The 12413-nt window shown below is 35.3% G+C and overlaps 1 protein-coding gene and 1 long non-coding RNA gene across 3 annotated transcripts in view; one reads left to right on the top strand and one right to left on the bottom strand.

Moving 5' to 3' along the window:
• The window catches only part of LOC306651942, a 48670-nt gene that overhangs the window by 24803 nt on the left and 11454 nt on the right, over positions 1–12413 (top strand). The gene's annotated exons all lie outside the window — the stretch shown is intronic.
• Positions 1–12413, bottom strand: part of KIF4A (kinesin family member 4A) — a 125200-nt gene that overhangs the window by 21029 nt on the left and 91758 nt on the right. For both annotated transcript variants that reach the window (XM_079124896.1, XM_079124895.1), the window contains exons 19-20: positions 12177–12260; positions 11581–11694 (exon numbers count right to left, since the gene is read on the bottom strand). In XM_079124896.1, coding sequence (XP_078981022.1) covers positions 11581–11694; positions 12177–12260 — 198 coding nt within the window. The remainder of the gene's footprint in view (positions 1–11580; positions 11695–12176; positions 12261–12413) is intronic.

The raw sequence follows: 12413 nt of genomic DNA on the forward strand, positions 1-12413 counted from the left end.
TAAAAAAACTCCTAAGCTGAGTCAGGAACTGGTTATATTGCTGAATTCAACAAGATATAAGAAGAATGATGTATCACGATCAAATGGAGTTTATCCAAGAAATGCAAGGCTGATTCCACATTTGAAGATCATTCAAAATAATTCACCAAATCAACAAATTAGAGACAAAATGTATTTGCAAAATTTAGTATTGATTCATGGGGGCTGGTGGTATAGCTCAGTGGGATAGTGCTTGCCTAGCATGTGCAAAACCCAGGGTTCCATCCCCAGCAAAATAAAAAAAAAATCAATTCGTGATAAAACTTATTGCAGACTAATAATAGATAAGAATTTCCTTAAAGGGCATCTGTGAAAAACGTACTGCAAACATCATACATTATGGTAAGAGACTGAATGCTTTCACCCTAAGTTTAGGAAGAACAGAAGCATGTCTACTCTCACCGTTCCTATTCAACATCATCTTGAAGGTCCTAGCAGGTGCAATCAGGCAAGTAAAATAATTAAAAAGGCATACAGATTAGATAGGAAGAAATAAAACTGCATTTACAGATGGCATGATTCTCTACATGGAAAATCTCAAAGAACCTATGAAAAAGCTAACAGACTAATAAGTCATAAGATAAAAGTTATGCTCAGATCACAATAGCTAGATTATGGAACCAACCTAGATGCCCTTCAACAGATGAATGGGTAAAGAAAGTGTGGTATATATACCCAATGGAATACTATTCAGACATAAAGAAGAATAATATTATGGCATTTGCAAATAAATGGATGGAACTGGAGAATATCATGCTAAGTGAAATAAGCCAAGCCCAAAAAACCAAAGGCCGAATGTTTTCCCTGATAAGTGGAGAATGATATACAATGGGGGTGGGGGCTGGGGAATGAGAGAAGAATGGGGGAACTTTAGAATATGTAGAAGGAAATGAGTGGGAGGGGGGTAAGAAAAATGGTAGAATGAGACAGACATCATTACTTTATGTACATGTATGATTACATGAATGGTATGAATCTACATTGTGTACAACCATAGAAATGAAATGATGTATCCCATTTGTGTACAATGAATCAAAATGCAGTCTGTAAAAAATTAAAAGCTAAGTAAAAGAAAAAGAAAAAAAAAGAATCATATTTCTATATACCAGCACTGAGTATCTTGATAAACAATTGGGCAGTTACTTATAAAGTGAAGTATACACTTACCACATAACCCAGCAGTCCTACTCTTAGGTATTTACCTAAGTGAAACGACTACCTATATTTACAGAGATCTGTGAGTTTTTTAGTAGCAGATTTATTAATATGATGATTAATTTTAGGTGTAAACTTGACTGGATTAAGTCATACCTAGAGAAGAAGTAAAGCATTATTCTGGGGTATGTCTGTGAGGATGTTTCCAGAGGAAACTGGTATGTGAGTAGATGGACTAAGTGAGTAAGATCCACACTCAATGTGAGTAGGTACCATTCAATTGGTTAGGGTTCAAGACAGAACAGAAAAGACAGGGGAAGGATCATTTATTCTTTCTCCTGGAGGTGGGACACTCTTTTCCTGACCTTGGAAATGAGGACTCCATGCTCTCTGGTCTTTGGCTGTGGAGTGAGAAGTTACACCACTGACTTCCCTAGTTCTGAGGCCTTCAGACTTGGACTGAGCCATGCTACTGGCATCCCTGAATTTCCAGCCTGTGGATGATGAACTGTTGAGGAACTTCTCAGACTCCAAAATCATGTAAGCCAATTCTCCTAGTAAATTCCCTCACACGTCTACAAGTAGCCTATTCATTCTGTATCTCTGAAAAACCCTAATACAATTTATATTTGCCAAACAAAGGGAAAAAAAAAACCCTAAAATATCTTTCAATATGTGAATGATGAACAAACTGTGGTACATCAATACACTGGAATAGTAATCAGAAAAACCAAATAATATGGCACAAAATAATGATACAAATAACATCACAGATGAATCTCAGATGCATTATACTAAGTGAAAGAAGCCATATTATATTTCTATTTATGATGCTCATAAGAAGGGAAAACAATTATGACAGAACACAGATTAGTGTGTGCTAAATACCAGGAATATAGAAAAAAGTTGACTAGAAAGAAGAGAAGTTGACTATTCAACTTGGTAAGATGACTATTCTATATTTTGATTGTAGTGGAGGTTACACAATAGTACATGTTGTCAAAACTCACAGATTTGTATAACAAAAATTTTATTGTATGTCAGTTATGCCTTAATAAAATAAGGGAAAAATCAGTGCCACTTGCTACACTAACAGACTGAAAACAAACCAACCATAAGATCATTTTAATGATACAGAAAACTTTTCTAAAAAAATTCCATCACTTATTTGTGATTAAAACTTTATTTAGCAAACCAGGAATAGATAGGAACTTCTTTAACCTGACAATGGACATATAAAAACCTATAGCTAGTATCTTACTTAATGATGAAAGATTAAATGCTTTTTCCTTAAGATTGGGAACAAAGCAAGAATGTCCCCTTTTACCTGTTCTATTTGATATTGTATTGGAGGTTTCAGCAAGTGCAATAAGGCAAGACAAAGTGCTTTTAAAAAGGCATACAGAGTGGAAAATAAAAAATAAAATTGTTCTTCTTTTCAGTTGAAATGATTGTTTAAGTAGAAAATCCAAAGGACTCTACAGAAAAGCTATGATAGAAGATCCAAGATGGCGGACTAGATCCAAGATGCATTCATTGTCGCTCCATAACTCAGGTTTCAAACAGAATAATCTGTTTCTCTGTGAGGCAGTCTTTGCTGCTCATCTATCCCCTGCTGTTTACCCCCTTTGTTCACTGAGATAACCTGCCATCTGCCAGCATATCACCTACTTTTTGAGTGCAGATTGCTCACTGACTGCCACCTATCATTTACCATTTGCCTGTTTGCCTGCCTCTTGCCTGCCCATCACCTGCCTTTCACCTACCCATAACCGACTGCCTGAGATCCACCTATGATAGTCCATCAGTAGCCTGCAGACTATCCACAGACCACCAGCAGATTGCCTGCTGCCTGCTATTGCCTGTAAGTACATTGTCATAGTACACGCAGGTTTGGTTATATGCGGCTGCCACCATTTTGGTACAACAGCCAGGACCTGCAGGACCCCCAGCCCAACTGACCATGCCACACCTCCAGGACCCCTCACTCTCACCGACCTTGCCTCACTTCCAGGACCTCCAGCCCCGTCTGCGCCCCACCCTGTGGTTCCCCATTTGCCAACAAGTTTGGAAGCCACGGCAGCCATCTTGGATTATCCTGGAAGTGGAAACCACCATCTTTTGGTGGGACAAATTCTATCCTGGGACACCTGCTGGAGACTGGAGGCTCATTGTCAAATACCTCTCATGCACCATGCTACTGAAGCCTAGGAGGTTTGAATAGTACATGACTGTTACAGTGTAGATTTTTTTCTCCTTTTTGAAAATTATTAAGTTTCTCTTTCTTTATTTTTCTCACTCTATTTTCCTTTTGTTTACCTGTTGCCTCAGAGTCTCTTTCTCCCTTTTCGCATGCTAACAACCAATTTCTTTTGATTCTGCTTTCATTCTTCCTATTATCTAGTACTTCTATATACCCTTCTATTATCCCATTAACAGGTACATCCTACACCCCTCCCCATCCTCTTTGTCCAACATTAGAAACTGTAGACCTCGTTCCAAATATATTGGTTATACTGTAGAAAATAATGTAAATCATACTCTCTGTTTATTATGACAATGTCTTTATAGGTGCTATTTGGTATAGGGCTGCATATTGTCTGTACTGTGTGCTGCTAATATTGATCTCCCTCTTAAAGAAGAGGTTTTGGAAACCTGCAGGGTCACTATAAGTCTTAGGGGAGTAAACTTCAATACCCCAGATCTGCGCTGCTAGAGGGGAAGTTATGTGAACAACATGAAAAACCAAGGGAAGAAAGTGTTCTAAACAAACCAAGATTCTATATTAATAGAATCCAATGACAGTGTTGTAGAAGAAATGTCAGAAAAGGAGTACAGATTATGCATAATTAAAATGATATGCGAAGCAAAGAATGACATAACAGAGCAAATGCAGGCAATGAATGATCTCTGCAATAAACAGTTAAAAGAGCAACTGCAGGAAGCAAAAGATCATTTCAACAAGGAGACAGAGATTCTGGAAACAAACAGAAATCCTTGAAATGAAGGAAACAAGAAACTAAATAAAAAACTCAATGGAAACCATCACCAACAGAGTAGATTACTCGGAAGATAGAACCTCAGAAAATGAAGACAAAATATTTAATCTTGAAAATAATGTTGACCAAACAGATAAGATGGTAAGAAATCATAAACGGAACCTCCAAGAACTATGCGATATCATGAAAAGACCAAATTTAAGAATTATTGGGATTGAGGAAGGCACAGAGATACAAACCAAAGGAAGGAACAACCTATTCAATGAAATAATATCAGAAAATTTCCCAAACCTGAAGAATGAAATGGAAAATCAAATACAAGAGGCTTACAGAACACCAAGTGTACAAAATTACAACAGATGCACACTAAGGCACATTATAATGAAAATGCCTAACATCCAAAATAAAGATAGAATTTTAAAGGCTGTGAGACAAAAGCATCAAATTACATATAGGGGGAAACCCAATAAGGATATCAGAATATTTCTCAGCCCAGATCCTAAAAGCTAGAAGGGCCTGGAAAAACATATTTCAAACTCTGAAAGAACATGGTTGCCAACCAAGAATCTTATACCCAGTAAAACTAACATTCTGATTTGGAGATGAAACAAAATCATTTCCATACTCTAAAGGAAAAGTCAATGAAAGGAGAAACCAAGTCAAGTTAAAAACCAAAATAAGCTCAAATGACTGGGAATACAAATCATATCTCAGAAATAACCCTGAATGTTAATGTCCTAAACTCATCAATCAAAAGACACAGTCTGGCAGAATGGATTAGAAAGAAAGACCCAACAATATGCAGCCTTCAAGAGACTCATCTCATAGAAAAAGACATCCAGAAACTAAAGGTGAAGGATTAGAAAAAAAATACCGTGCACATGGACTCAATAAAAAAGTGGGGGTTTCCATCCTTATATCAGATAAAGCAGACTCAAGCCAAAGTTAGTCAGAAGGGATAAAGACATTTCATACTGCTTAAGTGAACCATAAATCAGGAAGACATAATGATCATAACTACTTATGCCCCAAACAACGGCACATCCATGTATGTCAAACAAATCCTTCTCAATTCCAGGAACCAAATAGAGTACAACACAATAATTCTGGGTGATTTTAACACACTACTGTCACCACTGGATAGATCTTCCAAACAAAAACTGAACAAAGAAACCACAGAACTCAATAACACAATCAATAACTTAGACTTAACAGACATATATAGAATATTCCATCCATCAATGAGGAAATACACTTTCTTCTTAGCAGCACATGGATCCTTCTTTAAAACAGACCATATGTTATGCCACAAAGCAGCACTTAGTTAATACAAAAAATAGAGATACTACCTTGTATTCTATCAGATCATAATGGAATGAAATTAGAAATCAATGATAAAATAAAAAACAGAAACTATTCCAACACCTGGAGACTAAATAATATGCTATTGAATGAAGCATGGATAACAGAAAACATCAGGCAGGAGATAAAAAAATTCTTAGAGGTAAATGAGAATGATGATACAACATATCAAAATCTCTGTGACACTATGAAAGTAGTACTAAGAAGAAAATTCATTGCATGGAGGGCATTCAAGAAAAGAGTAAAAAGTCAACAACTAAATGATCTAACATTATATCTCAAAACCCTAGAAAAAGAAGAACAGAACAACACCAAAAGTAGAAGACAGGAAATAATTAAAATTAGAGCTGAAATCAATGAAATGGAAACAAAAGAAACAATTCAAAATATTGACAAAACAAAAAATTGGTTCTTTGAAAAAGTGAAAAAAAAAATAGATAAACCCTTAGTCACACTAACAAAGAGAAGGGGAGACAAAACTCAAATTACTAAAATTCGTGATGAAAAAGGAAATATCATGACAGACACCATTGAAATACAAAACATAATTAGAAGGTACTCTGAAAATCTATACTCCAACAAAACAGAAAATCTCGAAGACATCAGTAAATTAGTTCTAGAGACATATGATACTCCCAAACTGAATCAGGAGAACATACACAATTTAAACAGATCAATTTCAAGCAATGAAATAGATGAAGTCAGAAAAAGCCTACCAACCAAGAAAAGCCCAGGACCAGATGGAGTCTCAGCTCAGTTCCATAAGATCTTCAAAGAAGAACTTATAACACTATTCTTCAAAGTATTCCATAAAATAGAAAAGGAGGGAACCCTTCCAAAATCATTCTATGAAGCTAGTATCACTCTGATACCAAAATCAGACAAAGATGCATCAAGGAAAGAAAACTTTAGACCAATATCTCTGATGAACATAGACGCAAAAATCCTTAACAAAATTCTGGCAAATTGAATACAAAAACATATTAAGAAGATAGTACACCACAATCAGGTGGGGTTTCAATCCTGTGGATGCAAGGTTGGTTCAACATCTGGAAATCAATAAATGTAATTCATCACATCAATAGACTTAAGGTTAAGAATCATATGATTATTTCAATAGATGCTGAGAAAGTGGTTGATAAAATACCACACCACTTCATGCTCAAAACACTAGAAAAAATCGGGATAGTAGGGACATATCTCAACATATTAAAGGCTACCTATGCTAAGTCCATGGCCAACATCATTCTTAAAGGAGAAAAAATGAAAGCATTCCCTCTAAAAATTGGAACAAGACAGGGATGCCCTCTTTCACCACTTCTATTCAACATTGTGCTTGAAATACTAGCCAGAGCAATTAGACTGATCAAAGAAATTAAAGGGATACAAATAGGAAAAGAAGAACTGAAGCTGTCACTATTTGCCGATGACATGATTCTATATTTAGAGGATCCAAAAAACTCCACCAGAAAACTTCTAGAACTAATAAATGAATTCAGCAAAATAGCAGGACTTAAAATAAACACTCATAAATCAAATGCATTTCTATTCATAAGTGATGAATCCTCTGAAAGAGAAATTAGGAAAACTACTCCATTTACAATAGCCTCAAAAAAAAGGTACTTGGGAATCAACTTAACAAAAGTGGTGAAAGACCTCTACGATGAAAACTACAGAACACTAAAACAAAAATTTAAAAAATCTTAGAAGATGGAAATATCTCCCATGTCCTTGGATAAGCAGAATTAATATTATCAAAGGCACTATACAGATTTAATGAAATCCCAATTAAAATCCCAGTGACCTTCCTCATAGAAATAGAGAAAGCAATTATGAAATTCATCTGGAAGAACAAAAGACCCAGAATAGCCAAAGCAATCCTGGGCAGGAAGAATGACACAGGAGGTATCACAATACCAGATTTTAAACTCTACTACAGAGCAATAGTAACAAAAACGGCATGGTATTGGCACCAATATAGACATGTAGACCAATGAATAGTACAGAACAGAAGACACAGAGACAAACCCACATAAGTACAGTTATCTCATGGTAGACAAAGGTGCCAAAAACACAATGGAGAAAAGATAGCTTCTTCAACAAATGGTGCTGGCAAAACTGGAAATCCATATGCAGTAAAATGAAATTAAACCCCTATCTCTCACCCAGTACAAAACTCAACTCAAAATGGATCAAGGATCTAGGAATTAGACCTGAGACCCTTCACCAAATAGAAGAAAAAGTAGGCCTGAATCTTCATCATGGTGGCTTAGGACCAGACTTCCTTATTAAGACACCCAGAGTGTAAGAAATAAAATCAAGAATCAATAAATGGAATGGATTCAAACTAGAAAGCTTTTTTGCAGCAAAGGAAATAATAATGTGAGAAGAGAGCCTACAGAGTGGGAGAATATCTTTGCCACACACACTTCAGACACAGCACTAATCTCCAAAATTTATAAAGAACTTAAAAAACTTTACACCAAAAATACAAAGGACTCAATCAATAAATGGGCTAAGGACACTTCACAGAAGAAGATATATAGGTGATCAACAAATATATGAAAAAGTGCTCATAATCTCCAGTAATTAGAAAAATGCAAATCAAAACTACCCTAAGATTCCATGTCACCCCAATTAGAATGGCGATTATCAAGAACACAAGCAACAGTAAGTGTTGGTGTGGATGTGGGAAAAAGGGCACACTCATACATTGCTGGTGGAGTTGCAAACTGGTACAACCACTCTGGAAAACAGTATGGAGATTCCTCAAAAAACTTGGAATGAACCCACCATTTGATCCAGTTGTCCTACTCCTCAGTTTATATCCAAAGGACTTAAAATTAGCATACTACAGTGATGCGGGTCATCAATGTTCATAGCAGCTCAATTCACAATAGCTAGATTGTGGAACCAACCTAGATGCCCTTCAACAGATGAATGGATAAAGAAACTGTGGTGTGTGTGTGTGTGTGTGTGTGTGTGTGTGTGTGTGTGTGTGTGTGTGTATAATGGAATATTATACAGTCATAAAGAATAATAATATTATGGCATTTGCAGATAAATGGATGGAATTGGAGAATATCATGCTAAGTGAAATAAACCAAGAACAAAAAACCAAAGGCTGAATGTTTTCTCTGATAAGTGAATGAGGATACAAAATGAGGGGGGAAACTAAGGGAGGAGGGTAAGAAAAGAATGCAAGAATTTTGGATTGTGTAGAGGGAAATGGGGCAGGAGGGGTGGGAAAGGAAAGATAGTGGACTGAGACAGACATTATTACCCTATGTACATGTATGATCACACAAATGTTATGAATCTATATTGTGTACATCCACAGAAATGAAAAGTTGTACTCCATTTGTGTACAATTAATCAAAATTCAATCTTTAAAAATAAAAAAAATTAAAAAAGAGAAGAAACAATTGTGTCCAAACAATTGAAAATGAAAATAAAAAACATAATTTCCAATATAAAATATGAAAGATTTTGGGATAAGTTTGTCAAAAGATGTATGACATTTGTACACTAAAAACCAAAATATTGCTGAAAGTGAAAACCTAAATAAATGAAAGATATACCAGATTAATGGATAAAAGAATCAATATTCTTATTATGTCAATTATCAAATTTTATGTAGTACTAATCAAACTCTTAGAAGGCTTTTTTATTTGGAGAAATTGATACACTGATCCAAAATTTATATGGAGATGCAGAGGACCTAGTTCTTCCCAAAATAACAACTTTAGAGGACTTATACTACCTGATTTCAGGACTTATTATAAAAGGACTATATTAAGATATTTTGGAATTGGCATAAAACTAGGCATGTAGATGAATAGAATAGAATTTAGAAATATATATATGGACATTCCATTTCAGCAGAGGTATTATGTCAAAATGTATCATATATCTACATGTAAAACTTAAAAATATACAACTTCTAGAAGGAAACTTAGGAGGAAATCTTAGTGACCATTGTTTTGGCTAAGATTTCTTTTTTAATTTTTTTGTGGTATTAGGGATTAAACCCAGTGGTACTCTATCATTGATCTACATCTCCAGCCCTTTTTAATTTTTATTTTGAGACAGGGTCTTGCTAAGTTGCTGAGGCTGGCCTCCAACTTGCAAATCTCCTACCTTAGCCTCCCAAGGGGGACTATAGGTATGCACTGTCATGCCTGGCTAAAGATTTCTTACATAGGACAGAAAAATATGAAATATAAAAGAAAAATCATCAATAAATGGAATGATATCAAAAATAAAAAGCTATACTATTTGAAAAACGCTGTTCCAAAATGAAAAAGTAAGTCACAGCCTAGGAGAAAATAAAAAGCACGGATGTCCTCTGTTGGATATATATATATATATATATATATATATATATATATATATATATAAAGAATTCTAGCTTGGTTATAGGGAAAAAAGATAAATAATCCAATTTTAAAAATGGGGAAAATATTTGGACAGACATTTCCTAAAATAAAATATAGACAAGGCAAATAAACACATGAAAATATGCTTAACATCATAAGTTATTAGGAAAATGAAAATGAAAACCACAATGAGGTACCACTATTCACTCACCAGAACAGCTAAACTTTAAATGATTGAGCATACTGGACCAGATTGATACATAAATGTTCAGTGGTAGAGCACTGGCTAGCATGTTCAATCCCCAGCATGAGAAAAAAATAAAATGGGTAAAAAAAAAAAAAAAAAAAAAAAAAAGATTGACCTTGCACTGTGGAATTGTGTGTGTGTGTGTGTGTGTGTGTGTGTGTGTGTGTATGTGTGTGTAGTGGGGGACTGGTTTTAAAAAACAAAAGATTGCTGGGTGCGGTGGCACATGCCTATAATCCCAGCAAATGGGGAAGCTGAGGCAGGAGGATTATGAGCTCAAAGTCAAGCACAGCAACTTCATGAGGCACTTAGCAACTCTTTGGTTAAGCAACCGTGGGTTCAATCCCTGGTACCAAAAATAAATAAACGAATAAATAAATAAATAAATAAATGACCATACTAAGTATTGGTGAGAATGTGAGCAACTAGAACCCTCATACATTGGTAGAAGGAATGTAAAATGATACAACCACCTTGCAAAACAATTTCACAGTTGTTTAAAAACTAAAACATACATTTACCATAAAAGAAAGCAATACCAGTCCTAAATATTTACTCCAAAGAAATAAAAGCACATATGTCCACATGAAGCCCTGTATATCAATGTTCAGTACAATATTTCTAATAGCCCCAAACTGAAAACAAATAACTATCAACAGGTGAATGGATGAACAAATTATGGTGTATCCATACAATGAATAGGATATCACTCAATAATAAAAGAAATGATATATGTAATCATACATATATCTCAAAATAATTATGCTGAATAAAAGCCAGAAAAATACATAATGTATTCTCATATTTATAAAATTCTAAAAAATAAAAACTAATCTATAGTGACAGAAATCAGATTAATTGGGGATCCCAGGTAAACACCCTTGAAAGGGGAGTAGGAGAGTATCAGGGATGGGAAGAAGGGATTACAAAGAAAGTTTGGGGCAATAGTGGACATTGTCACTATCTTGACTATGGTGATAATTTCCTGGGTACAGACATGCATCAAAACTCACCAACTTGTACATTTGAAATACGTACAATTTATTGCATGTCAAGCATGCCTCAATAAATTTGTTAAAGAAGTAACTGAACCTCAACATGAGCAAGGATAGAAAGGGTCCTATAGGGGCTGGGGAGATAGCTCAGTCGGTAGAGTGCTTGCCTTGGAAGCACAAGGCCCTGGGTTCGATCCCCAGCACCCAAAAAAAAGAAAGAAAGAAAGGGTCCTATACTCTTGGTCTTTAACAACTGTTTAAAGATATTCATGTGTTTTAGGAAATAAGGCACTCAGCTAGAACTTCAAATTTGGTCGTATTTATTTCTAAATCCAAAGCAAACCATTCCCCACTATTTTGTATCCCCAGCATACATGAGAAATGGTAGTTCAACCTGCCCATACCTTCACTCTAGCTGCAACGCCTTCCATTCCACGGCTCTGAGTCTCTTTCCTCTTATCTGCGACTTCTCGTTGCTTTTGGAGAGCATCCTTAAGACGCTTGTTGGCAGCTGCTGCCTAAATAAAATGGCACATAGTTATGTTGAATGAAGGGTAATAAGAATATTTTCCAGCATATTTTTAGTATATTGGTAAGGAAAAAAAAGTTCTAGGTTTGAATTCCTTAGGTACCAGGATTATAAATCTCCATGGATATAAAACTGATGAATAGTTACTGGTTAGCACACAGGGGAGGAATATATTTCAAAGCAGTTCTGCAGATTGGAAATGCCATATATCAATATTACTCTGTGTTTTTTGGAAAGAAGCCCAATTAGAAAAAATATCCTTATTTAAATAGTACCATTTTCCATCAGAGTTTAATCTGCTCAGTTCATAGCATAGCATATAAAAAGAGATCGAGATTTAAGAATTACCGGTCAAGATTGATGAACCTGGTTTCTTAGGACATTGGCTCTTTTAAAGGATATTATTTTGCCAACATCTAAGCTTGAGGATTATAATACCTTTGATCCAGCAGACTGGATTTTCTTACCTACCTCTTCAGTTTTACGTCTGAGCACATTGGACTGTTTCTGGAAATTTCTTTCAAGTTTGAGCAGCTCATATTGCCTCTTACGGTCCTGATAAGAAAAAAAGTCAGATCTTAATTCCTATTGAGGTAGATAAAAGAATACCTTATAATATAACTAAGATGTTATTCAAGACCTCCTTGATATGCAAGGCTAAATTCAATAATACAGTGAACTGCCTTCATCTTCTCTTATCAGAGTTAA

Source organism: Sciurus vulgaris (assembly GCF_902686455.1).
Source record: "Sciurus vulgaris genome assembly, chromosome: X".
Taxonomy (NCBI): domain Eukaryota; kingdom Metazoa; phylum Chordata; class Mammalia; order Rodentia; family Sciuridae; genus Sciurus; species Sciurus vulgaris.